Source organism: Netta rufina, assembly GCF_964035555.1.
Source record: "Netta rufina genome assembly, chromosome: 2".
NCBI classification, from domain to species: Eukaryota; Metazoa; Chordata; class Aves; order Anseriformes; family Anatidae; genus Netta; species Netta rufina.
This window is the reverse complement of record NC_140124.1, coordinates 65,393,480-65,417,545: the sequence shown is the minus strand read 5'-3', so window position 1 is coordinate 65,417,545 and position 24,066 is coordinate 65,393,480. Positions and strand designations below refer to the sequence as shown.

Genomic DNA, 24,066 nt, shown 5'->3' with positions numbered 1-24,066 from the left:
CTGTTAAATTTCAAATTTCTTTTGCCATTTTTACTGCTTGAAGTGGTAATGTTTCTTCACTTATCTGACTTGACTTGACACCGTGATTTTCACCTAATTGTCCTAAGGAGTCTGATTGTCTGCATTTTACAAGGTCGCCTGCTAAACTTTTTTATCACTGTAAGCATATCTCAGTACCACATTCCCTCCTAAACAATGTAACTCTGCAAAAACAACATTTTTATTCCCACACATGCAAGACCTACTGATCAAACTGATTATTTGCTAGCGACCACACATAGTGACTGAAGAGGTTGCAGGTAAAGGATTATGAATCCAGAAAACTAGAGAATCTGACCATTCTTCTGACCTAGAAGCAGATATGTCTGATGCCAGAGATAGGATTTTACTGATATGCTAATATTTCTCAATGCATTAGAGCAGCTAAGTGTCACTTCAGTGCTCACACAGCTGCCTTTATGATGCATGCCATATACAAGCTAGATTCCATACTCCAGATGTAGGACTTCTTCTGTATGGGATTTCTGTTAAGCAGCAGTCAGTGGGTGAAAGTAGCTATCAAGTATGTTTCGGTAGGTAAGAAAAAATGAAATTAATTAAGTACCCATCCTGGTGAAAAAAAAAAAAAGAATTATCTGAAAAGCAGTAATAAGCAGCTGGTTTTGATCTGCAGTAAAACAACTGGAAAAGTTTAAGGAGGAAAAAAAAAATATTTACAAAAAGGTTGTAAAGCAAATCAAAGGGAAAGAAAAAAAATATTTTTTTTCTCTTCTGCTATATTTTCAGTTGCATTTGAGTAATGTGTGTAAGCATTTCAGGATGCCACTTGCAAAACAACGAACATATTTGTATGTTGCAAAAATAAATGCATAAACAATTTCATATATTTGATCATAAGGGCTTTACTAAAATTTAAGTTCATACTGAATTTAGGTGAGGAGAAACTCAAAGGTGACCTCCTAATTTTGCTATTTCCTGAAGATGTAATATTTCAAGCAGATTGGATTAAATAAAACATCATTAATTTTACTTTCTCACAGAAATAAACTCTATATTCATAAACCCTAAGAAGAGCTGGGAATTACCGAATCTCTGTAATTGTGCAGTTTTACTGAATTCTCCACCCTTACTATTACAATTAAGGCCATTGTTACAGGCAGCCATAGAAATGGAAATAAAATTGCTTTTGAAGCACAGAGTTGACCTTCCCTTCCTCCACTCTCTACCTCAATTTGAAGACTTTAACATTTAAGTAAAAATAAACCAGACTCCAAATATGCACATCTTTCACCACCTTTATTTTGTTGAAACTGATGAGGGATTATCATTTGAGCTAGCAACGCAGCATCATAATTAGCACAATAAACATGCCTTTTAAAGTACCTCATTTTATATTATTTGTGAGATACATTTTTATTTTAAGGTATGTTTGGCTATGCAATTTTATGATTCTTCTTCAAGCATGATGCAAGTTCTCTGGAAAATATAGAAGATAATGAAATCACTTCAGTGGGCTTTGAGTGGTGCCTATATAACTCAGAAGAACTTCTTGTTGTATCTGTTACTGTATTAGAATAAATTAGCCAACTGTCTTCTTCATAACTAAGAGAATTTTGCTAATTCCGCTGGGATTCCTAAAAGTAAGAAAGAACAGGGTTTGGACTTTTCTTATTTTTGAAGTGTTCCTTTTTATGCTTTCTTATATCTGGTTGTAGATGGCTCTTCTGTCTTGAAAGCGTAATAATGTCCAGTTGTAAGAAGCTGAGTTTAGCAAAATTTGAAACTGGAAATAAGGTGGAGTGAGAGTAATGAACCATTGGAACAGTTTACTATAAAGAGTGCTGTAAATTCTCCATTACTTGGAGTCACTGAATCATGACTGGATGCCTTTTGAAAAGACATGCTCTAGTTCAACCACAAATTTTTGGACTTGATGTTGGAACTGCTGGAGAAAATCTACAGTCCAGCTATGCAGGAATTCAAACAAGGTGATAAAAATGAATCTTAGAGGCTGTGAGATCTATGGATATGTTTTCCACCAGACTATACTGAGGTACTCTTAAGTAAGATCTATATTCAGCTATTACTTGATGACAAAATTTTAGTGCCAATCAATAATAAAAGTAATTCTTTTCTCTCTTTACCAAAATAGAATTCAAATTCTGTAATGATAGTGATGACAGTAGAGGCTACCCCTGTAATATAGTCTAGTTATTAGAGAAATACTGTCTCTGGTTTAAAGTGATTTTTTTCTCAAGAACTCTGAGTTCAGCTGTTAATAAAAAGTAGGAATAATTATGTCTTAGCTTACTGAAGCTGCCATTATGTTCTTTAATGGCTTAGCACTGAAGTAGTAACTTTTTCACTTGTTTCAAAGGGAAACCTGAAGAAATTTACTATAACTAGGACATTTGCCATTCTGAATCTGAAAAACTCTAGATGTGCAATAAGTTGTCTGAAAAAGGCCACTTGCCATGGATTTCTAGCTTGATCTTAAAACAGAAGAGACTGGCTTTGGTTGAAAAGGCATGAGAAATGTATACAGGGTTTTGGGAAAAAAAGTCACACTACCTGTCTTATCATCACATTATGGGAAAAAATGCTACAGGACAGAAATAAAGGAAGAGCACTGAGATGGAGATCAAACATGGTGGCTGTTTTACAAAGGCATAATATGTTCTTCAAACAAATGCACAAAAAGATGTGATCATTAAATGCTGTGCCTTATGGCAATATAACACAGTCTCATATTTCAAACTGCATATTTAAACCAGAAGGACAGTACATCTCTTGATATCATTCCAGAGTATCACCTCTCTAACACATTATGATATTGTAGAGTAGTTGAAAACAATTTGAATTTTTTACAGCCTCATTACCAAAACTGACTGATACCAAGTATATGAGACAAACTTTTCTCCCGTCCCCTCCCGTCCCCTCTTGTCCCCTCTCGTCCCCTCCCCTCCCCTCCCTTGTTTTACTCAGGTGGGCAGCTGAGATCCATCACAACCGCTCTCTCACTGTCCCTCCTTAAAGGAAAAGAGGGAGAAAATACGATGCAAAGGGCTCACGGGTTGAGATAAGGCTGGGGAGAACACTCAACAATTATTATGATGGGCAGAACAGACTCAGAGTAGGGAGATAGTAAAATTTATTGTCTATCACAAGCTAGAGAAGTGAGAAACAAAGCAAAGAAACCAAAACCACCTCCCCCCACCTACCCTCTTCCACCTCCTCTCCCCAAGCAATGCAGGGGAATTGGGGATGGCGGCTGTGGTCAGTCCGTGATGCTTTGTCTGCTGTTCCTTCACAGTCACTCTCTGCCCCTGATCCATGTGGGGTCCCTCCCACGAGATGCTGTCCTTCCCAAACTGAGTTAGTGGGGGCTGCCCACAGGCAGCAGTTCTTCAAGAACTGCTCCCACATGGCTTTGTACCACGGGGTCCATCCATCAGGAGCAAACTGCTCCAGCATGGGTTACCCACGGGCGGGTGGCAGCTCCCCCCAGACCCCCTGCTCCTGTGTGGGCTCTTTTCCACAGGCTGCAGCTCCAGCCCGGGGCCTGCTCCTGTGTGGGCTCTCCATGGGCTGCAGCCTCCTCCAGGCCACATCCACCTGCTCTACATGGGGCTCCTCCACGGGCTGCAGCATGGAGATCTGCTCCATATGGGACCCATGGGCTGGAAGGGGACAGCCTGCTCCACCAGGGGCCTCTCCACAAGCAGCAGGAGAACTTCTGCTGAGTGCCTGGAGCACCTCCTGCCCTTCTGCACTGACCTTGTGGGCTGCAGGGCTGCTTCTCACTCCTCTCTCCCAGCTGCTGTTTTTTTTTGCTAGTACCATAAGTACTAGCAAAAATATGACTGTAGTTAGGGAAAATTGTCTTAGCCTTGGTCTTTGTTAGCAAAACACCTGTAAATAAGTAATTGGCACTTAGGGTAAAAAGACTAAGTGCTGAACTTTATTTTTTCTACATATATCTTGAGGGAACTCAATCCTTAATTATTATTTTTTATTTTTATTTTTTAGCTTAGTCTTCTAACTAAAATACTAATTGCTGGAAAACAGGGCTCACTGCCATATCACACTAATATTTATGAGTTAAGTCAGATGATACATAGAATTATCCTGTATCCTGTATCCTTTGATGATGCATATTGATCTTGACAGCCAAATTATGAAATGTTGAATATGGGCAAGTTTTTAATTGGATCAAAGCCCAAATAAAGCATTATACTTAAACCCTCCATACCTTTGTGAATAAAAGTTGTTCCACAACTTATGAAAGATTGTTTAAAGTCATTCTGCTCATGTTATCTGTCTCCATACCCCATGCATTCTTCACTATGGCTTATTCATGCCTTTGGGAACAACAGCCTCCATTATGGTTGTGCATGTTGTTTGGGACATTTGCAGAGAATCCTGAGGTTTTGGTACTTAGGATTGAAGAGGTTTGCTTTTTTTCACTCCTGTGTGTTAAATTCCCCATTCCAATTATAGTTCTTGGTATTGATTATAGTTGAGAAGCAAGAGACGATTTTGTCTAGTGGTTACTCTGGGTACTGTGAATTCATGTTCCCTCTCATCACTGCTTGTCACGCTTACTGAAGTCGCAGTCTGCCTATCTCAGGATGGCTTCTTACTAGGCATGTCTAGAATTCCCACCAAAAGCGGAAAGTGTTTCCAGACATTTATTGAATGAACAGTGCTTAAAAAGCTGTTTTCCTGAGCCTTCAAACAACCTAAATCTGTACCTTTGAAATTTAGGAGTCATTCTGAGGGATGTTATCTTCAGAAAGAACGTACTTAAAGCAGTTTTAACGGCAGCACTGTGAACTATCTCATTGTTAATTTCTTTTTTTTTGGAGACATAGAGCTAATGTGTTTATTCTGTAACTCAGTAACTTCTCAAGCTTTATTGACAAAACCCCAACTGCCCTGTTCCCAGTTAGCAAAGCCAAAGCCTCTAACTTTTCAGCCTTACAGCTTTCACAGCGTTAAATAAACTGAACTGAAAATAAAAATAACATTATAAAAATATGATAAAAATATTAATTGATAAAAATATTAATTCCAAGAAAAAGGTTGCTCATTGATTTGAACTTCGTGAAAACATGAAGACTTTATTTGCAGATAAGCTGCAATATTTTTATTGAATATGTCTTAAATATAATACCATGATGAGTGACTTGCCCTTTCTTGGTGCTGCAGGGAAAGTGTTTGCACTTGAGTCGAAGAACAGCTCTCAGGGTCTGGATTTAGCTGAAGCTGACAAAGCTTGTGTTGACCTGAATGCTCACTTAGCAACTGCAGAAGAACTGAAAAGAGCTGTGGTGGACTGTTCCTTCACTGGCTGCACCACGGGATGGCTAGCTGATGGCTCCGCTGGGTAAGAACAACAGCATAATCCTTCCAGAAAAGTATGAATATGTGGTGGTTTTACTTGGGTGGGTGGCTGAGCTCCACCACGACCGCTCTCTCACTCCCACTCCTCAAAAAGGAATGGGGAGAAAATACGATGAAAAGGGCTCAAGGGTTGAGATAAGGATGAAGAGATCGCCCAATAATTATTGCAACAGGCAAAACAGACTCAGCATAGGGAGATAGTAAGATTTATTGCCTGTTACTAACAAAGAAGCGAGAAACAAAAGAAAGAAACCAGAAGCACCTCACCCCCCATCCACCCTCTTCTACCTCCTCCCCCCAAGTGGCGCAGGGGAATGGGGGAATGCGGGTTATGGTCAGTCTGCAGTACTTCTTCTCTGCCACTCCTTCTTGGTCACTCTCATCCCCTGTGCTGTGGGGTCCCTCCCATGGGATGCAGTCCTTGCTGATCTGATCCAGTGTGGTCTTCCCACAGGCAGCAGCTCTTCAAGAACTGCTCCAGATATGGGATACCACGGGGTCCATCTCTCAGGAGTAAACTGCTCCAACCTGGGTCCCCCACGGGCAGCAGCTCCTGCCAGGTCACCTGCTCCTGAGTGGTCTCCTCTCCATGGGCTACAGGTCCAGCCCAGAATCTGCTCTGGCAGGGGTCTTCCACAGGCGGCAGCCTCCATCGGTGCAGGTCCACCTGCTCCACCGTGGTTTCTTCCACGGGCTGCAGCGTGGAACCCTGCTCCACCATGGTACTCCATGGACTGCAGGGGGACATCCTGCTTCACCATGGTCCTCACCACAGGCCGCAGAGGACTTCTGCTCCGGCAACTGGAGCACCTCTCCCCCTCCTTCTTCACTGACCTTGGTGCCTGCAAGGTTGTTCCTCACTCCTGTCACTCTCCCAGCTCCTATATGGCGCAGTGTTTTTTTTCCCTGTCTTAAATATGCTCTCACAGAGGCGTAAAACAATATCGCTTATTGGCTTGGCTCTGGTCAGCAGTGGGGCCCTTACCTAATATGGGGCAGCTTCTAGATTCTTCTCACAGAAGCCACCCCTATAGCCCCCTGGTACCAAAACCTTGCCACGTAAACCCACTACAGAATGACTGCAGTCAAGCAAGTTTTCCCCTTCGATTATGATGATTGTTGAAAAACACTGGCCACAATTCAAGCATTGTGACATATATCTAAAGGTATCATTCTCTCATTATTTCTTATTCCTTTTTCCTACTGAGTTGTTGCCATTTGTTTTGCCTGGCTCATAGTGGGGTGCTAAGCCCCAAAGGAGCTTGCAGCCTGTGGACACATTATTGGAGTTAGTATCAATGCTTCCACTGACTCTGTCAGTACAGACTCAATTTGCTGAGCTTCTCATGAAAACCGAGTATCTGTCTCAGGTATTTATGTGTGTCTCAATAGATGATAGGCATCCTCAAATATGTCTGACTTGTAGTGTACGTAGATATGATAATGCAAATGTGCTAGGGAGTGGGTTAAGAAAGCTTACTAGGGAGCTGATACTGTTACTGGGCATGCTGAACTCTATTTTTTGAGGTAGCTCAGGGGACTCCACATAACGCTAGGCTCAGATTTTTCTCACATTATAAATAGTGTTACAAGAAGTAAGGACGAGAAGGAAGCAGGGTGAATCCAGCACAGCTTTTTTACTCTTCTGTCATGAATATTGCAGAAATACAATTGATTTTCAATGAAGTTTACAAATTTGAGGATACACATTGTCCACATTTATTTTTAGTGATAAAATGCAGCTTGCAAAAGACAGAAAATTGCTACTACTAATGAAAGGTAATATTTAAACAACCTCAAGCAAAAGCAACTAGTTCTCGTGATCCTTTATTTCCAGGTGATTTTTTTTTTGGGGGGGGAAATTTCTTTGTATGTACTTCTGGTCATTCAAAAAAAATCCAGAAATCCCTCAGGATAAAAATGATCTAAACCCTAAAAATTTTCTTCTTAATCCAGTTGCTGAAATGCCTTGCTGGCTGAAGAACCAGGGAAACTGTATCCATCTCTAAGTACATGGCAAAGTTATTGTAGAGGTAGTTTCATGCAGTCTCTCTGTTATGGAAGTAAGGAGATGATGAGTAGGAGAAGGAACTGCCCCTTTTTAATCTAGTGAGTACCACCAGTTAATCCTGAGAGATCTTCAGATTTTTAATGTAGGCACTGGATCTACAATTATGAGTAGACCAGTTGTGGATCTATGGCTGAATATCTTCAAAATGAAAATTGGATACAGTGATAGCATTGTGCACATCACATCATAGTGATGTGAGAATGCACGTCAGCATGCTTATGGCAAAGAAGGAGGGTTTTGATTCCTTCCATCTTTCCATACCCTGTTTCTCCAATAAAACTGTCCTTAATATGGAAGTCTGTAAATTGGTTATCAGAAAGGACATTATGGGGGTACATGAGCTTGCTTTTCTGTGCAGTCATCACATCTGAAGATCACTAGAGGGCTTCACCACGCAGTAGTTCTTCAGAGATCCTGTAAAATGGAATTTGATACTCTCTTCCCTGGGACAATTTTACCTATGGCTGGGCAAGCACCAGAATGTGTGTTATTTGGTTCACTGAACTGAACATTTACGACTCTTAGGAAGAGTATGCCTGGAAAGACTATACTGGTTTCACTATTAGTTAATGCAGCCCTGGAGGAGCAAATGGGCAGTTGAGTGCAAAGTATGCAAATGAGAGAAAGCTATTCAAGTTGGACAAACCCAAGCGGAATATGAAGATATTTCAGAGGGAACTTAGGTTAACGGGCAAAATGGTGACAAATGGTGTTCAATGGTAATATACTCAGGAGCAAATATGCAGTCTACTTCAAAATAGTTTACATGTACGAAGTTATCTCTCTCAGCTTAGGAAAGATATGAGGACATCACTGTGGATGGTACAAAGAAAACATCTGACAAACTGCAGCTGTATTAAAAAAAAAAAAAAAGAGGGAGAGAAATTGCTAGAGTGCTTATGGGATGGGATGTAGATTGTTAAGAACACACACACATATATAGGTCAGTGTAACAACCAGAAAGGTACTAAAACAGGCTCAAAAAGGGGCTCAAGAATAATTAAAGGTTTGGAAAAGCTATTGAGAAGGGACTCAACATATTTTTACCAAATCAGTTATTTATTTATTTATTTAAATGTTTCTACAGGTACTGGTTCAATACTTAGGAATTTATTTAATAAATTGAAAATACCAGCAGGGATAAAGGATAGACTAAGAATATGAACACCTCAATCCACACTACTCAACTGGTTTAACAAGGAGAGGGTAAAATAGGCTTCAGAGCATGCCCAGATAATCAGACAAGAAGTAAAGTTATTTCCAAAATAGAAGATTCTTAACTGGGAACATCTTGTGTTATTTATTTTGATGCAGCTCCACATCTTCAACTGTGATGACACAACCCAAGGAGACAAGTGACCTCCCACACTTAGCAGGTCCCAGACCATTTTGGTCTTTATAAGCTGGAACTAATACCTTGGATTCCATCCAGAAGCTGACTGGAATCACTTGCAGATCACAGAGCTTTAGTCTAATATTCTCCCATATCCTTTTGGACTGTGTACATCAGAAAGGAGATGAATAAGAGGGAACGTGATAAAAGAAGGGTGTTTTTTTTTTTTTTTTTTTTTTCTCCCTGGAAAATATTACAATCTTTCCTCTGAGGAAAACTGGATTAGATACTGACAGTAGAAGCAAGCACAAACAAATGATATGAGTGAATTCATTCTGGTGTTGCAGATGTCCTGACACACTTCAGTCCTCCTTACATCACATAGACTTATAACCAAATATAAAAACTAGTAAGGAAGTAAGGACTTTCTGACTTCTTGACCAGTTTTTCAGGTTTTGCACAAACTAGTAACAGAGAGGATTTTTGCATTTCTGATGACTATTTTTGGTGTTAATGAATATCCAACTCCTAGTATGTATACCCATTGATGTTGGCTGTTGTGTCCTTATTATCGTTTTACATCCCAGAGGGCTATAAAATGAGGGCCTATAAACCCATGGAAGTTTCTCTTGTGGCTGAGTGCATTTCTGAGTCAATGTCAATGTGGTTGGTTTTTGAGCTTTATTTCTTATGCAGGCAAAGAAGAGAATTTGTTGAAAAAAAACCAAACCAACTCTTTCACTTGGGGTACCTGTCAATTTTCTGACATAGTTTTCTATACATAGTTATATGTTGTTTTTTTTTTCCAAATACTTCCACTCTTCTGAGACCCTGCTTGGAGTACTGCGTTCAGCTCTGGGACCCACAGCATAAGAAAGACATGGACCTGGGTCAGGAGGAGGGCCGTGAGGATGATCAGAGGGCTGGAGCACTTCTCTTATGAAGACAGACTGAGGGAGTTGGGGTTGTTCAGCCTGGAGAAGAGATGGCTCTGGGAAGACCTTACAGCAGCCTTCCAAAACCTAAAGGGGGCCTACAGGAAAGCTGGGGATGAACTCTTTGTCAAGGAGTGTAGTAATAAGACAAGGGGTAATGGTTTTAAACGAAAAGAGAGGAGATTGAGATTAGGTATTAAGAAGAAACTCTTTACTCAGAGGGTGGTGAGGCACTAGAACAGGTTTCCCAAAGAAACTGTGGATGCCCCATCCCTGGAGGTGTTCAAGGCCAGGCTGGATGGGGCTTTGGGCAACCTAGTCTGGTGGGAGGTGTCCCTGCCCATGGCAGGCGGTTTGGAACTGGGTGATCTTTACCATTCTGATTCTGTGAAGAACCATTTTCTGAAGAAACATTCTGATTCTATGATAATATGGATCCATATATAAGTATGCAAAGATTTGAAGCTATAATGGGACGTCCTCTTTTGGTTCCGATGAGACTGTAGCATTCCAGATCACTCCAACATACTTCTGACCTATTATAATGATTGTTGCCTCATCAGCTGGGCAGGTAGAGGTACTTGTCCCTTGTCCATTTTTTTTCCTTTCTTTTAGTAAAAAGTGAACAACTACTAGTTAGGGCGTTAAAAGACATCATTCTGCAGAGTGATGCCAGTGGGAGATACCAATCTGATGGTGGCACTGCTCACGTAAGCATTGTCTAATCCACTTTGTTCACTGCAAACCAGCTTAGCCTAAGCAGCAGGTCTTGACAAATAAAATTTGCTTCAGCTGATGTGGGATGGAAGTTGCTTAAGTGAATAGTTCCCTGCCAGCAAATCCAAAGAAACAATAAACCCACTGGTGTTGTTTTTTAAGCAGCTTGGGACAGTACCTCTTTCACAGGCATACGGGGACGTTTTAGTCTTTAACTTTTCATAGTTCAGACCTACCATTTCAGAGTTCAGTGCTGGTCACACAGGCAAGTCACTGGCAGGTCTGAAGGCTTGGAGTGTTTAGAGAAGAGCCAGATATGAATAGATAGGGACAGGAGGGAAAGCGGTAAGTTCTTTCAGCAGCTCAGAAGTAAACCGTTTACCAATCAGTCCTGAAACGTATAACTTGTAAAGTATTACACATTGTTATAGTGCAGGAAATGAAATGCTGTAAGGCAAGTCTCATTTGTCAGATTAGAATGAGCCCTAATAGCTATTTATACTAAAATGACACTCTTATGACCTATTTGCATATCAGACAAATGAGTCAGTAAAACAAGCAATTGGGCTGCCAGAATATAAATGAAAAAAGGTGGTAGAGTTCTCTGAAGACCTTTCACTGCTGTCTTCTTAATTCAAATGTCATACTAGAAAACCCTGTGTTGAGTCTTCCAGCACTGGGCAGTGTGTTCTGTAGGGTCATATGTTCATTCTTGTTTTTATTTGTTTGGTTGGTTTTTGTTTTGTTTTGAAATTTGGAAAATGAACATGACACAGTTTTTCTTATGATCAGTCCTACTAGATGTGCACAAAATATTAAAAAGCAGCTGCTGATTTTTGACATTGTCAACACTGGCAGCAGTTTATATTAAGATATTTATAGCACAGTTACTCATTTCCAGCACTTTTCCAAGACTAAAATGCTGAAGCTGTCCTATTTGCTCTCCTGCTATTATTTGTCTACAAAAGAATTATATCATGTAGCCTATCTATAAGCTACAGCTTTGAAGTTCTGCATAGATTCACTGTTCTGTAATAGTTCTCCTGCAGGGCTCACAACCTGTTTCTTTGCATGAAATTGACCTTGGCTGATTTCTACCCAGTCCCTGGAGGATTTATCTCAGAGGGGATAACTCTGGAGTGAGCAAGCACAGCTAGGTAGAATAAGCCTCGCTGTAGGAGTCAGACAACTTGGGTTCTTTTCTTGGCTGACCACAGACCAGATGTTTACTGCTAGGAAAATTACTTCATTTCTATATTTCCTTCTTTTGATAGCTCTTTGGGTTTTGCACTGACTCCTATTGAATGCTTCTACAGTGTCTAACACAACAAGGCCTTTGCTGCAGATGACACCTGTGGGAAATATAATAATAAGAATCAAAATTGCCATTTCACAAGGCTGTCTACTCCCTTTTCTGCGTACAACATGGGACTTGCCCAGCACCTGGCTGTAGGGTTATAACAGATCCACTTGCTTATTTGCAGAGGAGCAGTCGTAAAGATAAGTCAGTTTGGCAAGTTTCCTGTTTTATTTTAAGGCTGTGTTCTACTGCCTGATGGTAATGCATATGAATTTTCTCCTAGATGTCTGCATGAATTGGGCCAATTAAGTCCCTTCAAGTGAAAATCCAGACATAGGTGACAGTACATGGTCCAATTCAAATTGTTAAATTTGGTTCTGAAACTGCTTAAGGGGGTCTTTCCCTCTGAAATGCCTTTAGATCATAAACTCTAATCCTACAGCCCACAGCTCTGTGGTGTCATGATCTGCTAGAATATGACGTTGCCTTAGTTAATGCCATAAGGTTAGAATTCATTGTTAAGACCAAAGAAAATCATAATATTGAGTAGGAAGGTAAGCCTGACTACAGAGATGATGTAGCAGAGATGGGGTGAAAATGCAGTGGTATTACACGAAGACTAGTAGGAGCTTCTGCGTTAAGCTAACAGTTCAGCTGGAAAAGTTGGAGCAGGAAGAGTCAGAGCTTAGGGATCTTCATAGAACAGAGGATGGCACTGAGCCTGTCACACAACACTTCTGTGACAAAGGAAAAAGCACTGCTCGTAAAAGACATTGAGCAGCTTTTCCAGGAGACAGAAGACAGTAACTGAAAAGCTTGAACAAGGTGCTGGTGAAACAACACCTGCAATATTGCAATGCAGTTCATGACATCCAAGCTCAGAAGAAAGGAATTTCAGACTAGGATCAGTCCAAAAAATCATCTGTCTTTGTGGTGGTGATTAAAAGTGACCAATTTGTTTAGCCCAGCAGAATGAAGGTAGAAAGGGGATGTGCTTACTTTTAGCATATACATGAGAGTGACTAATACCGGGATTTTGACTAGTTCTAATGGTGTTGATTTTCAAAAGAACTTAGACTTCAAATATTTTTCTTTTTTTTCTTCACAGTCTCTGTAATGTCCAATCCCATCTGAAAGCCTTTTGTCTGAGAATTGAGCTTCTTTGTAAATTAACAGCATTTAGCAAACATTTTTTAAACCCTTTGGTACCTAATTAATAATATCTGTTATGAAAGCCATGAATTGTATTGGAGTTCATAAAACAAAATTGGGTAAAAACAACTTTCTAGTGATACTTGCTATGTCTTTGAGCACCCTGCTAACTAGTCCAGGACAGGAGGCCATCTGAATCTCCTCTACCTACACTAAGAATGCTCAAATTATATGTACATAGTGATATTATAGTAAAATGGCTATATAAAATCATTCATTCTGCATGAATGGGCCATATTTATTTAATGAACAGAGGCTTTACTATTTTGGTAGTCATATGTACAATTTTAAGCACAAAAGACAGCATTTTGGTATATATTTTTAAGAATCTGAAGGATATTGGTTTTGCCTCAGTAAGACCTCCTTTTGACATTTCCAGTGGCAGTATTGCTGTTGGAATGTCTTCATGTCACACTTAGGAGCTGCTTTCTTTGGGTCCCATCCAGCCAAAATTAGCCTCTGTAGTTCCCAGGCAATAGACTTTCCAGAGCCCACACCTGTGCTCCCCTTCGTGACTTTTCAGGGAAATTTTCTTTCCTTCAGTAATCATGAACATGTCATTTATATTTTATTTCTCGTCAGAGCCAGCTTTATAATTTGCACTTTCCCAAACTTCAGAAAGGAAAGGCTAAGAATAAAAATCTTGTTTGGCTTCTAGGCTACTAATTTTTTTCTCTTACCTAGTTACTGAAACACAAGTGGTAAAGCTATGCCATGAAAAAAAAAAAATAGCACAGGATGTTGAAGATTTATCTTACCAATGAAAGTGATAAAGTTTTAAACTTTCTAATTTGGGGAAGGCTTGTTATAGTTACGCTGTGTTATGAACCAGACTTTCTCAGTGCCTCAGCTACCACAATGTTGATGATGACTAGTGAGTTGAATATATTCATATTCAAGCTCACACTTCCATGAATGAATGTCAAAAGACCCTTGCAACTCAGTTCAGCTAATTGACAAGACTACTTACAATCAATTGGCAGATAGTGTAGTGACTTCAGAACACCCAAGTCCCATTTACTGTTTTTTGTGCTGTTGCAATGGATGTCCTATAAACTATGTCCTATAAACTTAGACTTTAACTCATATATATATAAGATTAAGTGTACTGAAAGTTTTCCAAATATTACAAAAATGCTATGTAATGATATTAGAAAGAGGGAGTATCAATGTATACTAGTATAAAGACAGTTTATCATGTATACAAAATATTGTATGTTTATTAGGTATATCTTTATTATAAATGCATAATAGATATTATATATATATTGCTGTGGTTTATTTACATTATCACAAGATTCACTTCATAATATATATTAGGTAACAGCATATTCTATCCTACAGTGGAATAAATGCTATTCATGCCAGCCTTTTCTGCTATTTCCTTCCTTGAACAGCAGTATTAGGAGAAATGCAAAGTATACCAATTACTTGCTGGTTAGCTGATGGATTAGAAAATACTTTAATCAGTACAAATGGAAGTGGAAGACATCAGGGAAGCCTGGTTCTTACCTAAATGTGATAAATATTAAATTTCTTCCTCATGCACACATACACTAAATAAAAAAGCTGAATCACGACTCAGCTTGTATCTCTGGCCCTTTTTTCAGGACAGGCACAGAGGAACAGGCACTGTTGATTATTCTTATTTGGATGAATTGTCCAGAAGCAACTAAGCTGAGGTTCAAAACAGTGCTGAGTCCCTGGGGTTTCTCTTACTCTCTCATTTGAAAAGAAAGAGACACCATGAAAAAGATTGTCTTTCAAAGCTGGGTAGCAGTGGGCTCTCACTAGTTTTTGGCTTGGTTGTCAAGAAATCAAAGGAAACACCATCAGGCACCCCTCTGCTTTCCATCGCAGAGCAGGGGCTCTTGCTGAAGCCACTAAAGTGCTCCTTTTCCAATGGTGTTCTTCAGTTAAACTCTCATTTGATGAAGCAAATGTTCAGTGTCTCCGTGTGAAGCTTGTGATTGCAATTGCCCATAACTGTAAAGCACAGGACTCTCTTACTCTTCAAAATGGGCCTGATTTTCAGTCCTCGTTTAAACTTTTAAGACAAGGTAAAATAAAAGCTTTGAAATTATTTCTCACAAGATTGTTGAGTAAAAGAAAAACAATTTATTTTGAAATTTTAAAGATTAAGCATTGGAAGCAAGCCAGAAAACTTTATGAGAACACCACAGCCATGAAGAAAATAAGGTGCTAGGACCATGTCTGGATTTCTACCTTCCTGATAATGCATGTCACTTACATTGTCTATAGCAATAGTACTTGTGACTGACTTTTATGCTGGGACTGTGAGAGTTTTTCACAGTTTGTGGCAGTGTAAGAATAATTTTCAGGGATGCACGGGTGTTTCAAGCAGATGTGTGTTGAATATAGAGGATTATTATGAATGGACTGCATTCTGAACTCAGTATGTTTTTTCCAAGCATATCTAAAATGCTACTTTCATAAGAGATCTCCATAGAACGAAAAATAAAGTCACATCTATTTGTTGAACATGAGATACAAAATCATACATTACACTGCTCTAAGCACCAGATTACAACATATCCTAAAAAACATGAGGATTGAGCATTTCTTTATAAGTTTAAGGTCAATTATTCCATGAAAGTAGCAATAAATAGAATTAAAATTCCCTATATGACAACATTCTTCTAAATGGCTGGGTACATGCATGTCTTCCTACAAAAAAAAAAATGAACTTTTTGGCATTCTCTCAACCACAATGCATGATGCTCCAACACAACAATTCGAAACAATTAAAAAAAACCAAAAAACAGGTTATGCATTTACACAACTCTCACCAGGGTGCTGGAACTGTGAGAGATGGTTGTAACCAAATAGCAACAATGTATGATTTTTTATTTCTTATTTTAACATGGCAATGCTGCTAGTGAGCAAATTTCAACATACGTTGAATCCTGAATTGAGAAGGTACTAGCCATTTTTCAGTCATAAGGTTTAAAAAAAAAATACAAAGCATAAAAGCTTACCTTTTAGAACAGAAACAAAAGAGTACCTACATACTTCAGCTATAATTATAGATGCAAACCTAGCATTTTATAGATTTAGGGAAATACATGTATGCCCTAAATGCTACCCTCAACAACTCTGAGAAAAGAGACTATTATTCCATATTTTTAATCATACCGACTGCAAAGAGACTATTTCTGTGCCAAAGGCATTGCAGTTCTAATCTCTAGAGCCACTATTGAGAAGAGCTGAGGACTCATGAAACTCTTTCTGGCAGTGGTAATAATAGCTTATTGAAAATATTCAAAACTTGCAGGATTGAGTTCATCGTAGGAAACTACTGACAGAGAAGGAGGAATAGAAGACATTAAACATTTTTTTCTTCTATTTTTTTCTATGGGTATAAGTCAATTCATTTCATAACAGAATAATTGCATTAGAATGTTTTCAGTTTTAACCAGATGAATTTTAATATAACAAAATCCAAATTAAAATCCTAAGTAGAGGATTAGCAAAGGCCTGCTTTGTTGCAGGAAAAGAGATAGGAAGAACAATTTTTAAACTTCATGTAATATGCATAGATACACCTTTGTAAGTTTGAGCTCACTGAATAGCTAAGAAATGCTTTAAAGTTAATTTATTATTCAATATATTCAATTTTTATCACCTACAAGCTTGTAATTCATTGTACAAAACTTGGGGAAAAACAAACAAACAAACAAACAAAAACCTTGGTTTTCTAGTAAAGTCTTATATGTGAGCCAAATATCCAGTTTTTGTAATAATATGAATATACCAAGGATGTATAACCCACAGATAACTTTTTAACCTACTGAAGAAAGGATACAGAAATTACAGTACTTTGAGATGAAGCAAAATTTAGTGGCTATGAAGTGGAATTCCAAATCAGAAAATTCAATATAAGATTTTCAAAACTGGTTTGCATGTACCAGAAAATGTGTTATTCAGTTGGACATACAAAGAAATGTGCCTGATTTTCAGAGACAAGGTTTACCAGATTTTTATGATGACAAAAATTTTCAAAACTTTATTTATTTATTTATTTATTTATTTTAAGACAGGCTGAAGTCTTAAGTACACAATTACTAGTAAAAGGCCTAAATCTTTAAAGACATTTCAGGATCTGTCTACTCTGTTGCAAGGCAAACGCAATGTAGGTACCTAGACAAGTAAATGATTATTAAAAAGATTAAGATTCTGTCACTTTTTGAAAGGGGTCATGGGACATAGTTTCATTTACCTAGGTCCTATAAGACCTAGTGGAACAATATGTGAATACACATAAAAATTTGCTAATTGATGGCCTTATTCTCTCAGTCATCTAAACCCACTTTGATAGACCAGGTCACTTTTGTCTATGTGCCTTATTGTTGACTTAAAGGACCCAAACCTTAAAATATGGCATTTAATTCTAAGAGAACTTGGTTTAAACTCCTATGGATAATACTGTTCTTCAAGAGATCCCCCAAAAAATAAAGATGTGTTTTCCTTATGAAAGAAATGTTTGCTTTGCAATTATAAAGCAACTTTTAGTATGGTATTGCATCATGTCATTTCTCAGAGCAGAAATGGAGTAGGAACCATTCCGGTATGTATGAATGACCAGCACCACATGTCTTTTTTCATATTGTTTTTGTTTGTTTACATTAAAATCACATTAAAGTTGCTTGTTTAACTGCTCAAGAGCTAACACATGTCAGAATTAAGATGGTCTGCATAATTGTAATTCAGTCCACTTGTGTAAATCAATTGTTGTGTAGTATTTAAGTGCATGATCAAATATTGGCTTTCCTCTGGAGTTTTTCCACATTCAGTGAATGGGCAGTTAGTCAACATTTATTTTATTCTCCAAATTGAGTGTGGGACTGCTGGCAAAATTAGCTCAACTGTTGCACAATACAAAATGATAAATTTCCTTCACTGGAAAGATTCCTCTGTGGAAAGCATTTTTGTCTTGCTTCCACTAGAAGAACTAACCATGCAACACTTCTACAGACCTGCAGTCCACACAAAATAAAACACACACCATTAATATCCAGCTGCAAAACTTTGGGCTGAATTCACTTTCCCAGCTTTAGTAACCATCACTGAAACAATAAAAGCAGTGTCTTCTCTAACAAACTGTCTTTTATTAGTTAGTTTCAAGCAGCCAATACAGATGAAAGAAGACATAATTAATAATCTCTTCCTTTATGTTCAGCATCTACAGACTTGTAGAACCAAATACGAGTTTATTACCTTTGTCCAAGCCTGTAGAGGGCAACAGGATGGGTTAGGTACAGCTGCATACCAAACCAATAAAAATGGAGTTCATGCAAAGGTGTGGAATAACTGTTGAAAAACAAAACAACAACAACAACAACAACAACAACAACAACAAAAAGAAAAGAAAGAAACAGCAAAAACAACAGTTTTTCTTCCAAGAACTCAAGTTGAATTTTTGAGCTTGCATTTTAAGAACAAATTAAGAGGGTTTAAGTTTAACCTGTAACAGGAACATGATTTGAAAATGGAGAGAGGCTATGAATGCAGCATTTCTGTCTTGCCAGTTCCTTCAAGTTACTTTTTGGAGCTGTGATGTTTTTGGAAGCATTTTGGTGTACAACACTGTGTCTTGGCTATACATCTGCACCATTCCTAGTCCAACAAAACTGTGTGCTTTAACCCAGTACAAGAGTAAATACTGCTATTTCTGTTTTCCAAATGGAGCAACTGAACCAGGTAAAAAATGCTTTCATCCACATTTGTGTAGCAGATTAAAATACCAACTATGATAAAATACCCTGGAACTTATGCAGCAAGCATAATTTTATTGCTAGTGATTATAATCTTTCAGACCAAATCTTGAGACTTCTACTCATTTTTTATCCAGGTATCCTTGGTGGGAGTTTGTATTACTGGCATATGAGAGCAGAATGAGTACTTAAACACACTGGGACTTGTTCTGATATTTTAGAAGTTTCACAGAATATAAGATAAACACCCTTTATTGCTTCATATGCCTTGAACTGAAGCAAACCTTTTTTTAATTACTTCTAATTCTACCTTGGCTTTTTTCGTACATCTTCCCACACTAATGCCTTATGTGCCAACTCTTAAACAGTTAAGCTGAGGCTACCTGAATACCGTGCTAAAAGATTTCCAAACTTCACCTGCATGTACAACTCCAGAAGATTTCTGATTGTTTTTTTTTTTTCTTCTTCTTCTTCATTTTAGGACAATTATATGCAGAAAGACGGGCAGCAAACAGCAGAGCGTGAAAGCCATTGATGTTAAAATTGAAACCGATCCCTTTGTGAATGACCAATATGATGCTTTTTGTGTAAAGGATGAAGGTCAGCACTGATATACTATTGAAATAATGCACAGTAACTGCTGTCTTGAAACATTAGAAGTTTTGCCTTTGATTTTTCTACCAATGAGAGGCAAAGTGGAGATATTAAAAAATAAATCTTTATAGTAATGTCCTACTATGTGAGGCAACAGCTACAAAGACATTGGTTGCAGGAAATAAACTGCATTATCATTTGTCTTTGCTGCAGTTTATCAAGCTTAAAGACCACTGTTGATCAGAAAGATACCATTTTGGTGTTCAAAGAACATATTTATGGAAAAGGATATATGTGGCACCATCTGAGATACCTGAAGCATCTCCTGCACTCAGCACTGTAACTGAGTGTAATTCCGGAATCTGGCTTCCAACCACAAAACACTGTGTTGTTGCATATCTATCTGTATATTGTATTTATATGAAAGTAATTTAATTGACTCCATTTTATTTTTGTTTGTTTGCTATTTTGTTAACAAATATATACTGGCCCACTGGGGACACTGGTGTATCATGGATGATTCTGAAAACCAAACAATTTCCAATTTAAGTTGAAGCTTAGCCTTTGGTATTCAAATGCTACAAAGATGTAGTCCAAAGGCAAAACATAAATTGTTACTGCTAGGTAGAATTGTATAAAGAAGTCTGGGAACCCCTGAAACAGATTGTTAGTGTCTGCAGTGAAGTTTCACATCTATCTCATATCAAAAAAAAAAGAAGGGACAAGCAGATGGCATTTACTAATAAACACAAAGTTCACAACATGGGGGCACTTTGATAAAGAGTCAGTGGCAGCAATGAGAATGAAGATGTGATTGAAGTGAAATGTGCCAGAGGTGACAAACACCTATTAATTCAAACATTGCAGAGTTTGACTGACCATCCTCTCAAATAATTACCATGATGTCAACTCCAGGCTTCGTGCTGCTGTGAACGATGCCAGCTACATCACCCAGTGGTTAATGCTGTCACACAAGCACCTTTGTGCTTACTGCCATGTTGTGTCTCACATAAAAGAGCAGCTCCCTGTAAACATCTGCAAAACTATCTCATTGTCTTCCTTCAAATGTCTCTTTTGTCATCATTCCCCCAAGGAGAAAAAACTTGTGGAGGGTTGGGCAGCTGTGGCGGGCTGAAATCATTGCAGTGACCACCATTGTTCTATTGTGCCCTGTGCTCTCCCCTGGCCCTCTCCACCTGCTGCTTCTGGCCTTACACATAGAAGCTGTATCTCAGGGAAGGAACTGTGCTTGCGTTTTGCATTTGTTTGCTGCTGGCAGTAAAGGGGCATTGGTGAAGATAAGAGCGCAATTTGACAATGTTTTTGGAAAGAAGTCCTACTTAATACTCAGAAACTGCACAGTTTAAACTCGGGAAAAATCAGATCATTTGCTAAAAAGAAACCACTTGTGAACAAGTTGTTTTGTACAAGGCAGGGAGTTTCCTGATGACAGAGTGGGATGATTAAGCCAATGTATTTGTCAAATAATATTTAAATATGGAAGCTTTTCCAGATGACAGTTAGGTTCTGTCTTTGAATACACAAAAATGCTTTGGATGCAACGTTTGAGGGAAAAGGCTTAAGTGAAGTTGTGCAGCAAGGAAACTGGTCCATAGCTGGTATGAAAAGATCAAAGTCCAGAAATGAAATAGCCTTCACACACGCATGTAACACACAGTAGCACACAAGATAGCGCAAAGTAGTTGAATGTTGAAGGTAGTTGAATGTTGAAAGATCATGCACTTGAAGGATGCCACTTTCAGTTTTAGGAAACAGATATGCAGTAAGAAATAACAGCAGGAAACCTCCCATCACAGCCTCAGCCATAGTCAGTGACCTGCTTTGTCCACCTGCATTCAGTGCTGATGGCTGGCCACCAATGCTTGTGGGAACAGATAAAAGCTAAGTCCTACCTTTGGTCATCCTAGTGGAAAAGATGCCTGGATCTTTCCTCTTTTTCCTGTCTAAAATGAGCAGAAGCTCAACAGCTCTCCCTCTTTGTCCAAGCTGTCTGGAGTCATCTGAAGGCTCAGACAGGCTGGCAAGTTGAGGACAGGCAGAGGGAATGTCACATCAGCCTTCTCTTTTTCAGAAACTACACTGACCATTATGCTTAACAACTGTTTTCTGTTCTTAGGGCTCTGCAAAGGGCATCTCAACCCCCCATGGAACTTCTAGCACAAATCATTGCAGAAGTCCCTTCTTAGGCCTTGATTTACAATTAATCTTTACTCAAGACTGAGTTCAGTCAAATTGCTGAAGCATATGCGCCAGCATGCCTCAACAGTGGTCAGATGCTTACAGGATCAGGCTTTTTTTTTACCCTGAAGAGGAAAATACAATTTTTTTCTGTGCTTCTGAAATGGATTTGGTTCTGCACACAGTAAAGAATCACAGCAGCCTCTGATGCTCTGAGTTATGTTTTACTGGGAAAAATGTGGTTGTTATATTTTATGAATGCTCTGAGTATATGAATGCTGCAGTTTTCATAGTACAGAGAAATTGGATGTCTTCTCAGTTTCTCTGAAAATAATGTTTTATGCTGTCATTAGATCCAGGAAGACAACTCTTTACCTGTTCAGAATCTGCTGAGATAAGCAAGCTTCTCTCAACCTCAAGTGCCAAAAGTTACCTAAAAACATATTAGATTCTGCCTATTATGAAAAAGAAATGTTGCATGTAAGTCAGATCTGGCCCACTGAGCATGTATTTGTTCTCTATCAAAGTTCATAAAAAAACACCTCTAAGTATAAAATAAATAAAATAAGAACAACAGAAAACCACAAGGTTGGAATTTTTTCCTACCAGATTTTTTTTTTTTTTTTTTTACAATGATCTCTTTATTAATCACTCCCAAGTTTTATGTTTTACTGGTTCTTTCTTCTGGTGACCCACTGATATTTATAGGCAACAAGTAAGACCTCTATTCTCCAAGGCTTTGATTTGCTGCCGTCATAGAAAAACTAAACAGGCAGAAACTTGTAGTAGCATATAGCAAAATGCAAATCAAACTTTGATAAACATGACTGCTGGCTCCAGATACCCATCAAAGGTTGATGGCTTATGTACATTTTCAGTTTGCCTTTTTCATCAGTAAGAAAAAAAAAAAAAAGAATGTATCCTTTACATCAAATATATTAAATGTATGTTGAAAGAACAGTCATGTTTATGTTTAAGCCATTTCTTTTTATTTGCCATGCTTTGCTATGGATATGAAGTTTTTCACTTTTTTTTTATTGCTACAGTTTTCTTTTCCAGAGCTTTGCATATAGCTGACAGTGAATTTCCATCTACCTGGTGATGTCATTTAAACTAATACATGAAGTTACTCTTACCAACCCTATCTGATGAAAGGGGTATTGGCATCCTAAGATCAGTAGCTTACAAGCAGCACTTACATTGGCTATGTTTGGGTTTTGATTCTTTGTACTTTATTTGTACTAATTATTTTTATCTAAAAAAAAAAATTCCATACACTTTAGTGTCTCTGCAATCCAGAAGAAAAAAACAAACATTCACACTCATCTTTCACAGGGTTGAGCAGTAAGAGTTGCATTTTCCAATTTCTTAATGACAAGATGACATCCAATAAATTTCAGTGGTCTCTCTGGAAACTGCTGAATTGGATGGTTGTAAAAGGGGATATTTTACATCAAAGAGGATGTTTCAAGTCAGCTTTCAGAGCATGGGACACTGTTTAAGTAGCCATTGTAGATAATCAGATTTCAGTAGATCTGCAGCTCTGCCAGATGTTGTGGATGCTGAAGTCTGCATCTATTTTGAGTTGATGTTTTTTTCCATTGATCGTAGGCTGTCCTTTCTCTAGACAGTATTTTATCAAAATGTCTCTAAAAACCTTTACAAACTGATGAGATGCATGGAGCTTAAATAGAGAAACTGCTTCTGGACTGGGGAGGTGGGTTGTTGTTTACTTAAAGTGACTTGTGTTGACTCTTGCCAGAAATCATTTGTCACAAACTCCTTTCCACACATGGTTTGGTGTTAAATTTACTCTTCAGAGGGGCTATAATTCAAGACTGAATGTGCTAAATCAATTAACAAGAGGCATCTTAAATCCTTGTAAAAAACAGTTTCTAAGTCTCTTGAGAGGTCTGTAGCCAGAATCAGCACTAGCCCTGGCTAACATATCTGTGCCAGACACTTAAATTCTTTCTCTGCCATTTATTCCTGCTCAGTTGTCAGAGGTTGCCTCTATCCTGAAGTCCACTTGTATATATTGACTTCTTCCATGCCTGCAGTGGGTATTGTTACTCCAGAAAACACTCTATGCCAAATTGTTTCTGACATGAGGCTCTTCTGTGCACTTGCACATTTCCATGTGTCTGTGCTATGCTTTCTTAAGGCATAACCTAATCCATCCTTGCTTACTAGAGCTCAACTGTCCATTTAGGTCCTGTTAGGTGTTTGACATCACTGCCAATATGTGGGTCAGATTTGCAACATCTCTTCTTAATAAAATGTCATCCAGAAGGTCACCTGCCAAGTCTTCTGCTTTCAGCTGACATTAGGACACCAGATCTCTCTGAGGTAAACTTAGAAAGGGTCATGATTTTCAGAGCTGGACTCAAAGTTTCCAAGTGTGTAGATGTAATCTTGCACAAGCGGGCAGAATGTAAGAACCTCTGGATGGGGCCAGAGTGTTGAGGGAAAATAATCCAGCACATCAGGCTCTTGTAATTGGGAGCGTACACCAGGATCATCTTTTAGCAAACATCAACTAAATACTCTGATTATGGAAGGAT

The 24,066-nt window shown here is 38.5% G+C and overlaps 1 protein-coding gene across 1 annotated transcript in view; it reads left to right on the top strand.

Annotated features, from left to right (window-relative positions):
• SUSD5 (sushi domain containing 5) overlaps window positions 1–24,066 on the top strand; it is a gene marked incomplete at both ends in the record, with an annotated part of 41,970 nt that overhangs the window by 4,628 nt on the left and 13,276 nt on the right. The window contains 2 exons of the mRNA XM_084282621.1: window positions 5,212–5,389; window positions 19,191–19,309. Of these exons, the coding sequence (XP_084138747.1) occupies window positions 5,212–5,389; window positions 19,191–19,309 (297 nt within the window). The remainder of the gene's footprint in view (window positions 1–5,211; window positions 5,390–19,190; window positions 19,310–24,066) is intronic.